This window comes from Talpa europaea (genome assembly GCF_964194135.1).
Source record: "Talpa europaea genome assembly, chromosome: 11".
NCBI classification, from domain to species: domain Eukaryota; kingdom Metazoa; phylum Chordata; class Mammalia; order Eulipotyphla; family Talpidae; genus Talpa; species Talpa europaea.
In genome coordinates, this window is record NC_140078.1 from 21,753,973 (window position 1) to 21,773,434 (window position 19,462).

Consider the following 19,462-nt stretch of genomic DNA (forward strand, 5'->3'; position numbering starts at 1 on the left):
TACCCTAGCTTATTCCTCTTGTGCCTTGTCCATGCATGCCCCAGGGGGATCAGGGATCCTCACCCTCCTGAGGCCCAGCTGGGGAAGAATGGCCAAAGCAGCTTCAAGGTGGAAGCAGCTGTCTGTCCAGTTTCATCCGTCCCACCCATCTGTGAGCCTAAGTCTGGTGACTGTTGCAAGTTGCTTATAACAGGAAACTCTGGAATTATGCTGGGCTGGGGTGGGACTTTCCCTTCCCACAGTGCACTGAGCTGTGGAGGGGGTGAGGGGTGAAGGAGCCATGCTGCTGAATTCTAGTTGGCATTCCCCCCCTTTATGCAAGATGGGCAGGCTGGGGCTAGGACAGCCTCTGCTTGGTTTCGTTGTGAGACAAACCTGGAGAAGCATTTATCCCGTTGAATTATTTGAGCAAAAAACTACTGTAAATAACTTGTTTTTGTCTTGTCAAATAAAGTTGTTTTTGGTTTTTGGTTTATTTTTTATTTTTATTTTTTAAGATTTATTTATTTATTTATTTATTTATACAAGCACTGGGTACAGTCAGAAGCACGGGAGGATGAAAGAATTCACCAGAGCCAGAGGGGGGAACAGATCAGGCAGACTGACGAAACACTGCTGAGGGGAGCAGTGGGCACGGCAGGAGAGGTCTGCACACCATGTGGGACCCTCACCAGTGGCCAGGGATCGAACCAGCGCTACAGAGGCTGCGGGCAGCTTCACAGACCAGCGCTAAACCGCTGCGCCACCAGGGGAGGCCCTGTTTATTTTTTAAAGTAGAAACAGAAATCTTCATTGATCCATAGTGACCCTGGATCCCAACATCTGGGCACAGGGCTGTGGCTGAGTTCTTTCTCTTTCCCTACCCCTGCTGGTAGCCAGCTGTGTTAAGCTGTGTGCATCCTTATTTTCTTGGCCTTAATGCCATTTCACGCCCATTGAGCACAATGTACAGCAGGCAAATGCATCCCAAACTCAGTAAGTTCACTGGGATCAACACTGAAGCTCTGAGAAAACTTAGGGAGCTGGAAACTTTGTCTTCCCCTCCCTGGGGGCAAAGCATGACTGCAGGGCTTCGTGAAGCCAGCCCGGAGAGTGGCAGATGAGATGGATGCCCTAGTCATGTCTGAAACCAGTACCACCTCTGGACTTCCCTATTTACCAGCTTGTAAATTCCCCTTTTTGCTTAAGCTAACTGGGGTGAATTTGTCACAATGAAATGACTACACAGTTTACTGTAGCCCAAACAAGGCAAATCAAAGTGCAACAGTAGTAAATGGTCTTGCTCTGTGCCTACATCTGTTCATTATCTCTTCATTTTTGTGCACATAAAAAGTGAGGTGCCTTTTTCGTGCACCAGTATTAAGTGTGAGTTAAAGTCTTGAAAGGGCACCCTGGGGTCTGCCCAGAGCTTATTTGAACTAGTGACAGGCAGATCACCACCTATTGGTTTTGAGCTACATATGGTAATTTGACTAAGCGCTAGAGGTTTCTTCGAGGGAACCAAATCGGCTTCTTCCTGATTTCTCCCTGGTACACGTGGTGGAGAATGTCTATAGTCTCTCCCACAGCTCACACTCCTTGAGGAGAAAGTTCCTTTATCCATCCAAGGGCCTGGTTTTCCCACTTTACCGTCAGTATCCCTCAAACTGGCCCTGGGACTTGTCAGGAGGAACACACTGGGAGGACTTTTCAAAATAAGCTCCATTACTTTACACCCGGAAAATCAATATTCATATCCCCCTAAAAGGGGAAGTTGATTTGGATGGTTCAACTGTCTCAGAAGAGATGGCTTCTTACACTTTTCAAAGAACTGAAACTAAATGTCTTGTGCCTCAATGTGTCATGAGGCCTAGCATGAGCAAACACTAGAATGGGGCCTCCCTGGTGGCACAGGGGTTAAGACGCAACCTATGAAGCAATCCACAGCCACTGCAGCACAAGTTCTATTCCTGGCTGGCCAGGGAGAAACCCACATGGTGGGATAGACCTCTGCTGTCTCGCCCGCTGCTCCCCTTAGAAGTGTATTTCGGTCTGTCTGCCTGTTCTGTTCCTCGCTCTGTCTCACCCCCCTGTATCTCTGGCCTGTACCCCAATTCTTGTATAAACATAAAATCTTAAAAAAAAAAACAAACACTGGAGGGCCTCCCTGGTGGCACAGCGGTTGAGCGCTGGGTTGCAAAGCTGCCCACAGCCTCTGCAGCTCTGGTTTGATCCCTAGCTGCCGGGCAAGGGTCCCGTATGGCACGCATATCTCTCCTGCCGCCCGCTGCTCCCCTCAGTGCTTGTATAAATAAATAAAATATTTTTTATGGGCCTCCCCGGTGGCGCAGCGGTTGAGCACTGGGTTGCGAAGCTGCCCGCAGCCTCTGCAGCGCCAGTTCCATCCCCGGCTGTTCCCCGGCCACCGGAGGGTCCCACATGGCGCGTGGACCTCTCCTGCCGCCCGCTGCTTGCCTCAGCAGTGCACTTCGGTCCTTCTGCCTGCTCTGCTCCCCGCTCTGGCTCTGGTGAATTCTCTCACCCTCCCGCGCTTCTGACTGTGCCCAGTGCTTGTATAAATAAATAAATAAATACATCTTTAAAAAAATTTTTTTTTTAAAAAATTAAAAACACCACTAGAATGAAAGTTGACGGGTAGTGTTTCTAGGGCTCTTCTGCAGCTGGGACTGTTACCTAAGGACATCTATCCCTCTGATACAGTCTCTCCTTCAGGAAATAACTTTTAAATGCATTTCTGCTCCCTAGCCTTGAGAACCTATGTTGAGTTGGGTATGTATTGCCTGATGCCCTCTTTATGCCCCTGTACTTTTTGTTTTTTAAAGATTGATTTATTTATGCATACAAGAGCTGGGGTACAGGCCAGAGGTGGGGGTGGGTGGGGGTGGGTGAGAGGATTCACCAGAGAGTGGGGATAAGAAAAGGCGATTGACTGAAATACACTGCTGAGGGGAGCAGCGGGAGAGACAGGAGAGGTCTGCTGTGCCATGTGGGTAGCTCCCTGGCCGGCCAGGGATGTCAAACTCATGTTGCAGAGGCTGTGGATAGCTTCACAGTTCTGTGCTTAACCCCTTGTGCCACCAGTGAGGCCCTCTATGGCCCTATTCTTAACGAAAGGGCCATGATGATGCCTTGGATATCAATGTAAACTTAGACTCCATGTCCAATAGTAAAAAAGGAGAAAAAGAAAAAGTGATGGGGGTGGGGGTAATTTTTTAGAGTGATGATCAAGGAAGACCTCTTTCTACCACTTTTTCAAACTAAATTCTTCATGGGCCCCAGCAGGGAAACATCCATCCCATGAATGAGAATCCAGGGTGGGACTCCTCCAGACTGGATCTTAAAAGAACACTAGTGTGCCAGCTGCTAATGTGAAAGCTCCCATAGGGCAGGGGCCAAGCCGGCCTGGGTGTAGCTGAAACCTCACTACATTAGACTCAGGAGCAGCAGAGAATAAAGTGCACTCTGGGGATGTGGAAATAGTGACCATCATTGCTCTCAGTGTTACCAGTTTTCCAAAGCACTTTATGAATGGAACCTGGATTCAAATTCTGGCTCTGTCAATTGGCAAAGTGAGCATAGGCAAGTTAATTCACCACTCTAAGTTTTGGTTTCCTCTTCAACAAAATGGGAACAGTGATAGTCACCTCTTAAGGGAATGAAATCCACAGGTTGCTGTTATTCTTTATTGTTATCTGACCTCTCAGCATAGGACTGAGAGAAAAGCAGAACCATTGAAATAACTTGCCCCGTACCACACAGCTTTCAGGTGGCAGAATAGGGACAGAATCCTCATGTCTTAATATGCATCCAGATTGGCAGGAGAATATACCAAAGTGCAAATCCCCAGACCTCAGAAATTTGTACCCAGGAAATTTTAACTCTACTGCTCTAGGGACCTGATGATTTATAATCAAGACACTGACTTATCAGGAAATATGGGTTGGGAAGACAACCCCTCATCTTTCCAAATTATGAAAGGAAGAAAATGGAGTGCCACCCAATAATCCCCACTACACCACTTGATTTCACCTTTTGGTCTCCAGGAATCTATGGTGGCCTAAAGGTCAAGTGGAGTCCTGAGATTGCCATTTTAATTACATGTGTAACCTACATTTACTGTGGAAACTTTTTCAATAAAGGTAAAAGGAGTTTAGTAAAGTGGTTAAGAGTCCAGCCAGTTTTTGAAGGAAAACAAACGTAGACCATTTAGCACAGGTGGCACCTATTAAAAGCTCAGGTATTGCTAGTAAGACATTTGTAGGCAAAAAGATGGCCAAACACAAATTCAGACCTTCAATTACAACAGGTGCTCTTTCCCTAGCTCATCTTTTCCCCCAGGACTCCTGATTTCTGTAATTCATCCATCTGTCTGGGGTACAGTTTTACCCCTCAGAGTATGCCTTTCCCTCCAAACTCCCTACTACAAGTAGCTGGCAATGGCTTTAGGGCATTCAGCTGGGAGGACATACTGACTCTCCAGGCTGAAATTGTGTGTATATTGGTTTAAAAGCCCAGCTCCACAAAGGAAAATTTGTCCTACATCCAAAATTGACTCTTCATCAAGCTTGTCTCCATCTCGGACCACCCAGGATGTTTATTCTAGCCAGATGGATGCACTGCGGGTTAGCCAGATTCCCCACTTCCTAAGATAAGGAAAGTCTTGGGTGAAAATAGAAAGGGAACAAGTCTCAGTCCCAGAAATATCTTGTAGGCAAGGGTTCTCCAAGCTAGCTCCAGCATGGCTTTGTCTGCTCCTAGAAAGCTAAGAGGAGTATAGATCAGGTTTCAGATGCCTGTTGAATCTCCAACTGGTGTGACCTTGGGTTGGACTACAGGATCTGAGAACCTTTGCAAATATAACTTTCAGTGACACCCTCTCTCTCTTCCCATGTAAACACAGACTTAGTGAATCTCAGAGTGAGGCTGGAGTGTCACAATATAATAAAATAAAGCATATACATAATTAAATCCTGTTTGGGAAAGAAATAAAGTTATCTGTTTGCAGATGATATGATCACATATGTAGAAACTGAAAGACTACAAAAAAACCCCTTGAACTAATAAATGAATTCCACAAAGTTGTAGGATACAAAATCATTACACAAAAATCAGTTGGTTGTATACCCTAATAACGTGCAATGTGAAAATGAAATTAAGGAAACAATTCCATTTACAATCACACCAAAAAAATAAAATAAAATACTTAGGAATTAACCAAGAAAGTGAAAGACATATGCTAAGAAATACAAAACATCAGTTAAAGAAATGAAAAGATACAAATAAGTAGAATGATACTTTCTGTTTGCGAACTTGAAGACAATATATTTAAGATGGTAATACTACCCTGTAATCTGCATAACTATTGCAATCTCTATCAAAACCTCAATGAGGGGCCTCCTGGTGGCAAAGGGGTTAGTCAAAGCAATCTGTAGCCACTGCAGCATGAGTTTGATCCCTTGCCAGGGAGGTGACCCACATGGCACAGCAGATCTCTCCTGACTCGCCTGCTGCACCCCTCAGCAGTGTATTTATGCATTCAAGAATTGTACCCCAGTTCTTGTATGCCTAAATAAATCTTAAAAAAAAAGGAAAAACTGATCTTAAAATTTATATGGCGTTTTAAGGAAATTCAATAACCAAAACAATCTTTAAAAAGAACAAAGTTGGGCCTCCCTGGTGGCGCAGGTGGTTGAGCGCAGTGCTGTGAAGCTGTCAGCAGTCTCTGCAGTGCAGGTTCAATCCCCACCGGCCGTGGAGATGCCCACATGGTGCGGTAGACCTCTCCTGTCTCACCCACTGCTCCCCTCAGCAGTGTATTTCATCAGTCTGCCTGTTCTGTTCCCCGCTCTATCTCTGGTGAATCCTCTCACCCTCCCATATATCTGGCTGTACCCAGGTTCTTGTATAAATAAATCTTTTTTTTTTATTTATTCATGCAAGCACTGGGTACAGTCAGAAGCGTGGGAGGGTGACAGAATTCACCAGAGCCAGAGCAGAGAGCAGAACAGGCAGACTGATGAAGTATGCTGCTGAGGGGAGCAGCGGGCAGCAGGAGAGGTCTGCGCTTCATGTGGGACCCTTGCCTGGTGGCTGGGGATCAAACTGGTGCTGCAGAGTCTGCGGACAGCTTCACAACCCAGCGCTCAACCGCTACACCACTGGGGAGGCCCAATAAATAAATCTTTTTTTAAGAATAAAAAGAACAAAGGGGTTAAGATGCAGCCCATGAAGCTATCCACAGCCACTGCAGCGCAAGTTCGATCCCCAGCCAGGGAGCTACCCACATGGCGCAGCAGACTGGCTTGCTTGCTGCTCCCCTCAGCAGTGTATTTCAGTCAACCTGGCTGTTCTGTTACCCACTGTCTCTGGTGAATCCTCTCACCCCTGCACCTCCATCCTGTACCTCAGTTCTTCTATACATGAATAAATAAATCTTAAAAAAAAAAAAAGACTTGCATGTAAGACTTGAAATTATAAAACACAGAGAGGAAAACACAGGTGATAAATGCCTCAAAATCTGCTATAGGAATACCTCTGGGGACTCAACTCCAACAGCCAAGGGAAACAAAAACAAATAAACAAATGGGACTACATTCTATGCACAGTGAAAGAAGCTATCATTAAAATGAAAAAGCTTTCATCCTTACTGACAGGACAAGACATCTGCAAATCTCATTCTGACAGGGAGTAAATATTCAAATTATAGAAAGAACACATTAAACTCAACAAAAGTTAAACAACCTGATTAAAAAATGGGCAGAGGATCTGAATAGACACTTCTCCAAAGACCTAAAGATGGTCAACTGGCACATAAAAAGTCGTTCATCATCTCTTACTTTTAAGGAACTGTAACTCAAAACAATGAAATATTACCTCACACCTGTGAGAATGGCCACCTTACAAAAAACAAGAAACAAGTGTGTTGGGGAGGATGTGGTGAGAAAGGAAGCCCTGTATACTATTGGGAGGAATGTAAACTGCTGCAGCCATTGTGTAAAGCAGTATGGAAATTCCTCAAAAAAATTTAAAATAGAAATTCCATACAATCTAGTTATCCCACTTTTAGCATTTATCTGAAGAATGCAAAAACACTAATTCAAAGAATTATTGATATCTGCACCCCCATTTTCATTGTAGTATTATTTACAATAGGTAAGAGCTAGAAACAACCTACAAATTCATAAACAATGATTCAATAATGAATATGTGGTATATTTATGCAATGGAATACTATTCCGCTATTAAAACAAACAAAAAAAAAAGATGAAATCCTGCTATGGACCTAAAGGATATGACACTTAGTGAAATAAGTCGACAGAGAAAGACAAACGCCATATGATTTCACTTATATGTAGTAAGGAAAACAAATTAATTAAATAAAACAAAAATAAATAAACTTTCAGACTAGAAGACCAAATTAGTGACTATCAGATGGAAAGGGGTAGCTGGGAAACCCCAGGGGTCAAATGTATGGCAAATGACAGAAGTGGACTTTTTGTGGTGACCTTAATGAGCACTGGTTTATGATGGCACACACCTGAAACATATGCCATATTACTTCAATTTAAAATATTATTTTTAGGGCCTCCTCTGGCCCGCAGCCTCTGCAGCGCTGGTTCGATCCCTGGCTGCCGGTGAGGGTCCCACATGGCGCACAGACCTCTCCTGCCGCACCTGCTGCTCCCTTCAGCAGTGTATTTTGTCAGTCTGTCTGTTCTGTTCCCTGCTCTGGCTCTGGTGAATTCTCTCACCCTCCTGCACTTCTGACTGTACCCAGTGCTTGTATAAATTAATTAATTAATTTAAAAAACAAAACATTATTTTTAAAGGACATTATTACAGAGTAAAAAGGCAACCCACAGAACAGGGGAAAATATTGCAAATTATGCATATGAAAGGGGATTAATATCCAGGTTAATATCCATAACTCTTAAAAATTCAACAACAAAAAACCCCAAATGATAGAAAGAAAAAAAAAATCCAAAGGATTGGGCCTCCCTGGTGCCGCAAGGGGTTAAGACGCAGCACTATGAAGCTATCCGTAACCACTGCAGCACGAGTTCAATTCCCGGCCAGGAAGCAACCCACATGGTGCAGCAGACCTCTCCTGTCTCGCCCGCTGCTCCCCTCAGCAGTGTATTTCAGTCAATCCACCTGCTGGGCTCCCCACTATGTCTCTGGTGAATCCTCTCATCCCCTACACCTCTGGCCTGTGCCCCAGTTCTTGTATGCATAAATAAATAAATCTTTTTTTAAAAAAAAACAACAACAAGGATCAAATAAAGGCAAACCAATAACAAACCTTAGGAAACTGACTGTAGAACTGAGGTAGGAGGGGGTAAAGGGAGTGGGGGTGGTGATGGTGGCAGAGGACAGAGAGAACAAAGTGGGGTGGGAGCACAATGGACTATGGAAGAGCAGGGGTGATCTGGTGGTGGATGTGGCGTGGTAACACCGAAGGGGGAAATCCTGTTCCTCTAAATCATACACAAGGGTCTCCCTGGTGGCGCAGCAGTTGAGCGCTGGGCTGCGAAGCTGCTCGCAGCCTCTGAGCACCGGTTCGATCCCTGGCCTCCCGGTGAGGGTCCCACATGGCCCGCAGACCTCTCCTGCCGCCCGCTGCTCCCCTCAGCAGTGTATTTCGTCAGTCTGCCTGTTCTGCTCCCTGCTCTGGCTCTGCTGAATTCTGTCACCCTCCCGCACTTCTGACTGTACCCAGTGCTTGTATAAATAAATAAATAAATCTTTTTTAAAAAAAATCATACACAAGGTTGAAACCAATGTTAACCTTGAGCTTAAAAAAAATGGGAAAAAAATATCCAAATGGCCAGACTCGATATGAGCAAAGACCTGTAACAGACATTTCTCCAAAGGAGATATACAAATGGCCAATAAATACATGAAAAGACAGTCACTATCACTAGTCATTAGGGAAATGCAGTCACTGTGGAAAACTGTACAGCAGTTCCTCAAAAAATAAAAAATAGAATCATCATATGATCCAACAGTTCCACATCTAGGTATCTACCCAAAAGAACTGAAAGCAGAGACATGGATGGCTGTCTGTGTACCCACGTTCATAGCGACATTTTTTCACAACAGCAAAGAGGTGGAAGCAGTCCAAACCTTCCTCTGTGCATGAATGGATAAACAATGTGGCATATAATGCAAAGGACATTTAACATACATTTAACAACTTATTATTCAGTCTTAAAAAGGAAGTTCTGACACATCAATTTGGAAAGCAGTATGCGCAGTGGAATAAACCAACCAGGAAAGAACAAACATGGTGTGAACCCACTCTTATTGTAAACAGGGTGGTCCCCAGGAAAAGAGGAGATCCCAGGTTCCCTAGCCCAACCAAGGGAGCGTGGAGCAGAGCAGGCTGTCCCTAACAGTAAAAAGCACTTAGTCAAATTCAGAGACACAGCAGAATGGTAGCTGCCAGGGGTTAAAGGGTAGGATGGATGCTGGAGGGGGGCCATGAGAGAAGAGGGAGTTAACAGCTTAATAGGTACAGAGTTTCAGTTTTGCAACATGAAAATGTTCTGAAAATGGCCAGTGGTGATGGCTGCACAGCGAAGGTGCCACTGAACTGTACACTTAAAAATTGTGTATGTCACAGCAATTTTAAAAAACCTTTACGTTTTAAAAAGATTGAACTGTGTTTTACCCCCAATTTTCTCCACCTTTAGTGCCCCTACCAACTCTCATTTGTATAACTTTAGTTTCCAACTCTGATCCAGTCTTCCAAACAGCAGCCAGAGTGATCTTGCTTATATGAAAACCTGAAAAGTGAAGTATCCTCTACTCAAATCCTTACCATGACTTCCTCCACCCTGGAGGTAAAAACAAGCTCTGCAGCATGATGCCCCTCTTCCTCCCCTAACTTTTGGTTTTATTCCTTACCACTGGTTTCATCTACCCCCAAAATGCCCTCTCCTCTTCCCTGCTTAGCAGTCTTTCTTTAGAGCTCTGTCTTCCCTCACCCCAGATCAGATTCCCCATCAAAAACCTTTATCACCAGACCCAGTGCAGTGAAAACTTACCTATTCTGTCTTTGACAACGGGTTAGGTATTCTTGCAGCATTCTATGATAGTGTAATCAGTGTCTGAAAGCCACCAGGAAGTCTGTAAAAGAGGTTTTATATCAATGGTACGCTTGCATACTGGAGTAAACTGGTGAGGCTATGCTGTAGTTTTGCATATGGGAGGGAAAATGGTCCAGAAGAGCCAAGGCTGAAAAGTACAAGAGCCAAAAAACATGCAGCCATGCCAGGAATATGGCTTTCCCACAAGGTCCTGACAGGGTAATATCTGTTGCAATGTGTACCTATCATCTTTGGGATCCAGCCTCACTTCACCTACTGAAATAGGACCTTGGGGTTGGGTTGTGGTGAAAAACACCAGTTATGGTACTCTAAAAACAAAAACAAAAAAAAAACACGCCATAGATTTTGTGGCTCACCTAAAGTGGAAAACAACCGGTGAGTGTTGACAGATATACAAAGGATTACGACCTTATTGATATTCTGTAAGGCTTAAAGCTTAAGGATAGAGTACAGATTTTGAAGTCAAATAGACCCTGACACTAGTTTGAGTGGGCAAGTTACTTTGCCTCTATAAACCAACTACACACAAGTGATGTTCCTCGGCTTCAACTTATTAGGTAGCAGAGTGCGCATGACAACACGTGGCGGTCTTATTAAAACACTGATTATGGCCCCACCCCAAAACTTTCTGATCCAGTAGGTCTGGGATGGTGTCCAAGAATTTTCAACTTTAACCAAGTCTCCAGGTGAGGCAGCTGCTGCAGGAAGTGTGCTGGCAAACACACTTTTGAACCACCAACCTAGCACAGCGAGCACAACACAATCGTCGAAGATGCAGACATCCTGATACCTAAGAAAAGTGCAGTATCCGCTTCCCCCCGCCATCAAGCCTCCCACCCCCTCACAACCTCAGCTGGTTCCAACTTGCTCGATAGCCTCAGAAAATGATTTCCACTCGTCGGGGCTCTGGGCTCACTTTTGACAAAAGACGGTTCCAGGTAACCGTTATTAGTGAAAAAAGTTATTAGGTCCGGGCGTCCCTGGTGGCGCAAGGGGTTCAGATGCAACCTATGAAGCTAAACCCGCAGCCTCTGCAGCACGAGTTCGATCCCCGGCCAGGGAGCTACCCACATGGCGCAGCAGACCTCTCCTGACTCGAACGCTGCTCCCCTCAGCAGTGTATTTCTGTCAATCTGCCTGTTCTGTTCCCCGCTCTGTCTCTGGTGAATCTTCTCACCGCCCCCCAACCCCCACACCTCTGGCCTGTACCCCAGCTCTTGTATGCATAAAAATAAAATAAATCTAAAAAACAAAAAAGTTATTAGGTCCTACGGAACTTGTTGGGGTTAGGGGAGAGAAAGAGTAGGGGCCAAATTCTGAAGGGCAGTTTGAGGCTCCAGGGAGCAATGGTTTGGGTTCGAAAGGCTGCCTCGGGAAAAGCAAGGCCGCGCTCTGCACTGATGCTGAAAGGGAAAGCCGTGGCAGACAGAACTGTGCTCACTTCCGGCCTCCGCTTTCGCCTCAGACGTGGTTCTTGGGGCTCCAGAGCGCCCTCGAGCGATCAGGTCGCCGTCCTAACTCACCAATATTGTCCCTTCCTACTCACCATCCCACACGACGGACAGAGGCTCATCGTCACTTCCGCTACGCGTAGCGCGCTTGCGCAGCGCCGACGACCGTGCGGCTGCCGATTGGCTGCGTGGGCACGTCGTCGGGAGGACGCACGGCGCTGCGTAGCTCCTCCTTCCGCAGCACCTGGTCTCGGCCGAGCCAGCAGAGCCGGGCTGCCTGGCCGGGCGAGGACAGCGGCAGCCTCCCGCTGAGCTTGTTGCCGCCTCCGCCTTGTGCTCCGTGATTCGCGACCCCAGACCCCCCGACTCTTTGGCTCGACCCGCGCGCCCTAGGCCCAGCCCGGGCGGCGCGACGGGAGGATGAGCGGCGGGCGGCGGAAGGAGGAGCCGCCTCAGCCGCAGCTGGCCAACGGGGCCCTCAAAGTCTCTGTCTGGAGCAAGGTGCTGCGGAGCGACGCGGCCTGGGAGGACAAGGTGCGGTGGGACCTGGCGAGGGCGTGGCTCAGGGAAGCGGGGCACGGAAGGACGGGCCCGATCCTGTCCCTGCCCGCGTCCGAGTGTTCAGGGTGGCGGGGCGGGTGGCCCGAGGGTGTCGAGGCTCCCCGCGGAGTGGCCTGAGGGTGAGGCCGCCTGGCCCACGCGGGAAGCCCCGAGGAGGGGCGAGAGGAGTTGCCACGCGCGGGGCAGAGCGTGTGCCTGAACGGGGAGGGTGAGCTGAATTCCAGTCGAACTCCGCCTTTTACTTCCAGTAGGCTTTTGAGTAAGTGACACAACGTCTGGGAATGAGCTACTTGACATTGTCGTTAGCAGGGACAGGGATGGTAAGAGGCTCTAGAGTGCATGTGCCAGGTGCTCCCTGTGCCTTATCTCAGCTTTCGGAGCTGGGGAGTGGGGTCTCATGGTGCATTAAAGCGTTTGGCTTTTACTGAGGTGCAGTAATGGTGACCTGCCAGTGTGAGAGATAGCGAATACCTCAACTGGTGCGAGAGTTGAGAGCTGAGACTGACACCACCTTTCCCGGGCATGTGTGTGTGTCTAAGAGGAGAAGCACCATCAAATGTGTATAAGAAATGGTTAGGGCTTCAGGATAGCTTCTCTGGTCACACACATTCAGAAGATCTGAGGGTGAGCTCTTCTCCAACTCTGCTGCTTGATCTGGAAGGGATGAGTAACTTGATTCCAGTTGATTTAAAAAAGAATGTTGTGCTTGCACTCTTGCTTTCTGGACAGCTAGTGAGTTTTCCTTCCTGGAGCCCCCTCGAGGGGCACGGGAGGCACTTCCTGAAGGTGCCCTTGTCCTGCCCTCAGCCCTGCCCAGCTCTTGTAAAGCCTGCGGTCTCTGATCTGCTGTGTCATTTCATTCTGTCCTTGTGTAAGGAGTAGTTACTGCAATCTGGGGCAACTGTGAAACCTGAGTCTTCCTTGTATGAAATTTAGATATGCTCACCTGTCTCTGGCACTTTGTTTCTAATCCTTCCTCTCTCCTGTGACTTTCCGAGTGCTGGAAGACAGTGCTTAGGTATTAGTCAGCCCTTCTGCCTGTGATAGCCTGTCATCTAGGTCTCCCTAGATCAGATAGGAGGTATCTGTGATCAGTTGCATAATTATAGTCGTTTCATGACCAACAATTTCACTTATACAGCTTATAAAAATTATTTTAAAAAAAAATTTTTTTAGAGCACAGGCCCTGAAGTCATCACTTAACTAAATACGTGTGTACACACACACATACTCTTACCATATTTTAATTAAAAGAAGAGGTGAAGATGAGAGAATCACAAACCATTGCTTTGGGGGCCCAGGAAAATGGGGGGTGGTGGGGAGATAGCCCCTGAAAGATGTGTTTAGCAGAAAGCTCTTCTGCTCCTTACCTATCATGATAGGCTTTTCTGTGACACCCACTAAGATAATGCACGCAATCTCTCTTCTACAGGATGAATTTTTAGATGTGATCTACTGGTTCCGACAGATCATTGCTGTGGTCCTAGGTGTCATTTGGGGAATATTGCCGTTGCGAGGTTTTTTGGGAATAGCAGGGTAAGTCTTGGATATCTTGAACTTTCATGCTATCTTTTTTTTTTTTTTTCCAGATAGAGATTTTATTTTTATGGGAAAGGTTATTGCTACTTTTGAGGGTTTTGTTTATTTTGAATGACTTTGTTTGAATGACTTAGTTTATAGAATGACCAAAACAAAAAAATGGCCCCAGGATGGCACTGTGGGTCTGGGAATATAGTCCTCAATTCAGCAGGCTGAGAGCATCTGAGGTCAGACCTCTTACTTGCTGAAGGCTGGGCCACTACACTCGTTCATTGGCCCAAAGTGCCCTAATGTAAGGGGATACCTTATTACCTGTTGGTGGCAGTCACTCTAGTTCTGGCATGATCTTTGTTACCTATGGTCATGGTACAATCTTAGAAAGTGGACGATCATTCCCTTGGCCCTGTGCTGGATGTGCTGAATCTTGGCTTTGGCAGTTTTTCATTTCATTATAAAGACAGTGACAAAGCACGGGTTTGGCCCCTCCATTCTTTTTTTTTTTTTTTTTTTTAAAGGAAGGACATTTTTTTTTTTTTTTATAGAGGCATGCTTTATTTATTTGTTTGCTGGTTTGTTTGTTTGTTTGTTTTTGTTTATACATGCACTGGGTACAGTCAGAAGCGCGGGAGGGTGAGAGAATTCACCAGAGCCAGAGCGGGGAGCAGAGCAGGCAGAAGGACTGAAGTACACTGCTGAGGGGAGCAGCGGGAGGCAGGAGAGGTCTGCACGCCATGTGGGACCCTCCTCCGGTGGCCGGGGAGCAGCCGGGGATCGAACTGGCGCCGCAGAGGCCGTGCGCAGCTTCGCAACCCAGCGCTCAACCACTGCGCCACCGGGGAGGCCCATGGCCCCTCCATTCTTTACGATGCCCTTGTTGCTAGTGGCAGCACAGTTTATACCAACGCCTGGTTATGGCTCAGCTTGTTAAGTCACTGAAAGTGAGTCTACAGACTCACCAAATTGACCAGATTGATTTTAAAGATGTGTGGGAGTTGTCTAACATACAGATTGTGGGGTAGGCTTGGTGAAAATTGATAGGCAGGTCTGTGATATTTTCTCAAGCATCTTTGAGAAAGATGTCATCTTTCCCCAGAAATCACATTGTTTTTTTTTTCTAGGGGTGATCACATCTCTTATTTTCCCCTTACCCTGGAATGGAAAGCATTAAATATGTAGCAAACTCAAATATTTGAGTTGCCTGTTTTCTCAGAAGGTAAATAAAAGGAACATAGTCCCCTCTCTTAACTAAGAAGATATTTATGCTGAGCAAGGCATTTGTACAAGGAAACCAGTTAAGAGCTATTGTTGTTCCTGGCTTTGGCATGGTGGGCTCTGATGAGGACTAATTAATTGAGACACAGGGTGGTGGGTTTTATAGAGTTCTTCCCAGATTGGAGGTCATATGTAGAAACATTTTTAGAATGCTGGTTGCCACCATTTGAACTTTCTGTTAGAAAAAAAGGGAGACAGGAGGGAAGGACCGGAAAGAGGGCTGACAATCTAAAGGCAGAAGGGAGTTTTTCATCTGCCCAACGCCACTGTCTAGGAATAACAATATTTTAAAGTCCCTGTATTTGTGGAGGGTCCCACATGGCGCGCAGACCTCTCCTGCCACCCGCTGCTCCCCTGAGCGGTGTACTTCGGTCCTTCTGCCTGCTCTGCTCCCCGCTCTGGCTCTGGTGGGTTCTCTCACCCTCCCGCGCTTCTGACTGTACCCAGTGCTTGTATAAATAAATAAAAATAAATCTTTTAAAAAAAAATAATAAATAAATAATTTTATAGAAGCTCTGGATTTAAGTTCTGGCTCTGCCACTTTCAAACTGTGTAATTTGGGCTCCGTTTCCTCATCAATAAAATGAGAGCAATTAAAGTATCTTCAGACATAAAATTTATGTCTGAATTAAATGAGATTACACATGTAAATTGCATAGGACATTATAGACGCTCCATAAGTGGTCCATTGCAATCATCATATTACAGGCTTTATGAGTAATAAGATAAAGCTATTGAGAAAACAGGAAATTAAATATTTGGGGTGAATGGCGTAGCTCACCCGTACTGCATGGTACTGCTTTCTCAGGACTGCCTATTTTCTGGGGTCTGTTCCCACATTGTCTTGCCAGAACCAGTTCCTCTCACTCCAAAGGATCTCTTCCCTCCTGTGGTTGGCACCTTTCCCCTCTCTTGGAAAGGGCCCAAGGATGTTGATTTTTTCCACACACGTCCTCTCCTCCATCTGTCTGACCCAAATGTCTGGGCTGACGGCAGCACTGCTTTGGCCTCAGTTCTGGTAACCCTCTCGCCTCCTTGCCACTTCTTGCCTTAATTGCCCTCTGCCTTTACTCCACCTCACTTCTATTTGTTTCTAGGGTAGCTACCAGTTAGAGCCTATTGAGGTAAAATCACTTCCTTTTGGTCTCATTATAATTTGCCTAAGAGGGCCTCCCAGGTGGCGCAGCGGTTGAGCGCTGGGTTGCGAAGCTGCCCGCGGCCTCTGCGGCGCCGGTTCGATCCCCGGCTGCTCCCCGGCCACCAGAGGAGGGTCCCACATGGCGCGCAGACCTCTCCTGCCGCCCGCTGCTCCCCTCAGCAGTGTACTTCGGTCCTTCTGCCTGTTCTGCTCCCTGCTCTGGCTCTGGTGAATTCTCTCACCCTCCCGGCTTCTGACTGTACCCAGTGCATGTATAAACCAAACAAACAAACAAACAAATAGATAAATAAATAAGACATGCCTCTAGAAAATTTAAAAAAAAAAAAAAAAAGAGTATAATCTTAAAAAAAATAATAATAATTTGCCTAAGAACTGAGTGATAACACTGCTGTCTGCTGAGGTTTTTACATTACGAGTGGGGCACTGTCCATTCCATCCTGCCTTTCTGTCTCGTGGAGCTTGGCACATGATTACTAAGTGAATATTTGTTAAAATTTTTTTAAAGATTTATTTATTTATCCAGTCAAGAACTGGGGCACAGGCCAGAGGTGCTGGGGGTGAGAGGATTCACCAGAGACAGAGTGGGGAACAGAACAGGCGGATTGACTGAAATACACTGCTGAGGGGAGCAACGGGCGAGTCAGAAGAGGTCTGCTGCACCATGTGGGTCACCTCCCTGGCCGGGAATTGAACTCGTGCTGCAGTTGCTGCCAACAGCTTCATACTGCTGCGTCCTAACCCCTTGCGCCACCAGAGAAGCCCCTTGTTAAATTTTTTTTTAGCTGAAACGAATTCCCATTGACCATTGAAAGCAGGGCCACATATTACATGTGATACTCTAATTCCCGAAGTCAGCCTTGTTAAAATTCTGACCAAAGTTTTTAGGATAGAATTTTCAAAAACCCATTTGAGAGCCAGCCTTTTTAATGGTCTTCCTCTACCCCCAATTTTAGCATCTTCATTTCATTGTCAACATACCACCTGCTGTGTGCCTTCATTTATAGTTTAGGAATTAGGCCCGTTCTTAAAGCTCAATTTGAGCCCTTCCAGTCCTTTCCTGCACAGGACATTGACCATTAGCTTTTTTTTTTTTTTTTTTTTAAGATTTTTTTAAGATTTTTTTTATTTATTTGACATTTACATTGAGGGGCTAGGCATTTTCATGTATTCACTTGTCCCAAATACAAACAGTTAAAAATGCAACAATGGGTACCCTGATATAGCTGGCAGTGGCGGTTGGAGTTTGAATCTTCTAAACTTAACAGTTTGTATTTGATGCTTGTCCTCCCTCACTCCAGATTCTGCCTGATCAATGCAGGAGTCTTGTATCTCTACTTCAGCAATTATCTACAGATAGATGAGGAAGAGTATGGTGGCACGTGGGAGCTCACAAAAGAGGGATTTATGACATCGTTTGCCTTGTTCATGGTATGTGGAACTGATAATTTTACAGCAAGTGCTATCATTTCATAAGGTGTCAGTCACCTTATGAAGAACCTTTAAATTATATAATATAAAGGATGAACTTGATAGGATGTGAATTTTATCTCCAAGTTGATTTTTTGTTTTTAATTACATACACTCCTCTGTATGTCCATACCTTAGTCCAAACCAATAAAATACAACCACAAAAGCTGTATATGGGAAGTGGTGCCTGGGTGTCTAGTTGTATATATATAAATGTTTAAGGTCTCAAGAGATTGCCTTTGACAAACAGGCTTGAGAAACCCACTATGAAGTGGAGCTTTCACAAGTGTTGCTCATGCTAACATCTGCTAGCAGTGCACCCCTTTAAATGTATTGTTTCCACATCTAGAACTCCACTCCCTGGTGCTCTGTTTGGTGGTGGGCAATGTTCTCTTTAGGAGCACAGGTGAGTGATCCTGGGCTGTTAGAGAGTGATTTCAGTGAAATAGTTTAGATACCCCCAAGCAGATTGTACATTGGGTAACCCATGGCACACATTCTTATCTGACTTTCTTGAGTGAAATAGCTGCCTACACTGACCCAAGTGACCTATGAACATTGCTTGTCTTTTCTCTAGGTCATTTGGATCATCTTTTACACTGCCATCCATTATGACTGATGGTGTACGGCCCCCACCTGCTCCCTGACCAGTCCAAAGGACCCTCTTAGTTACAGCACAGAAACATGATTGTAGGGGCACCCCAACCACATGGAGCTTGAAGACCCATGTTTCCTGGACCAAGAATCTGTGTGTTGGGGATCATTGTTTTCTGCAAGGGTCGTGACCTGAAATTTTTTTAGAGAACCATCCACCTTTTGAGGAAAGCATTTCTGAATTATCCGTCACCAACCTTTTCTTCTTGGATACCATCAAGATACCATCATGACACACCCTTTTGCTGGTTGGAGCTGTCCTTTAATTTGATGCACCTCTGGATCCGGATGAAACATTAAATTGTCTTCCTCATTTCTCCATCAGGTGTACAGTTTTTAAACTATCAGTGGCATTTCAAGTCTTCTAAAAACAGTATGGCAGTATGTGCGTGGTCCATGGCACAGTACAAGCAGCATCTATAAGTTTCCATTGTAGAATGTTTTCAGATATTTGAATAAATCAAATCTTTAATTGAGAACCTGTTGATGATACCTGGTAAAAACTTTCCCACCTCACCTCTAGCCTCAGAATCGATAGGAACAGTAGAGCTAATACCCTCCCATCCCAGACTCTCTCCCCTACTTCCCTCTTCCTGGCCCTTTAGCAGCTCCAGCAAGGCCTCTTTTCCCTTTATGGGCAGTAGGAAAATCAAGGCCTGGAGTTGGATGTTGGCTGTGGCTGTGACTTTGTGGAGAGCACTTACACCTTCTAATATCCCTGCCCATTCAGAGATGTGACTGACCTTATTGCAGTGTGCTAGGCTCAAAAGGTGTCGTTTTGCATTTGGCCACAAGATGGCAAGACCACTGACCAGGAAAGCTGGTCACGTACAAATGATAAGCCACAAACTAAGAAATCTGAGAGCTGAGACTGTCCAGAGAGGAGGCTTGATGGGGGACATTTGAAGACCTGGACTGTCAAAGACCTTGTTCTTTGCTCTGGAGGGCAGGTGGAGGCTGGACAGCCCATATTCTGCTGCTGGGATAAGCCATCCATCCCTTCTACTTTCCTGTCCTTTCTAGGCTACAGCTCTACCTTCTGCGGTATTCCAAGTGAGACCTGTAAATACTCTTTTTTTTTATTTTAATATTTTTAAAAGGATTTATTTATTTATGCATACAAGAGCTGGGGCACAGGCCAGAGATGCGGGGGGTGAGAGGATCCACCAGAGACAGAGTGGGAACAGAACAGGCAGATTGACTGAAATATACTGCTGAGGGGAGCAGCGAGTGAGACAGGAGAGGTC

At 45.8% G+C, this 19,462-nt stretch overlaps 1 protein-coding gene across 2 annotated transcripts; it reads left to right on the forward strand.

The window, feature by feature from the left end:
• Window positions 1-11,983: 11,983 nt before the first annotated feature.
• Window positions 11,984-18,180, forward strand: LOC311180327 (GEL complex subunit OPTI; the record flags this gene model as incomplete). Of its 2 annotated transcripts, none has more annotated exons than XM_084248060.1 (4): window positions 11,984-12,097; window positions 13,557-13,660; window positions 17,393-17,522; window positions 18,139-18,180. In XM_084248060.1, 4 exons carry the CDS (start codon window positions 11,984-11,986, stop codon window positions 18,178-18,180), a joined length of 390 nt encoding a protein of 129 aa, XP_084104186.1. The 2 variants fall into 2 exon arrangements, with proteins under 2 accessions (XP_084104186.1, XP_084104185.1); XM_084248059.1 differs by having other exon boundaries at window positions 17,393-17,550; window positions 18,139-18,176.
• Window positions 18,181-19,462: the final 1,282 nt, after the last annotated feature.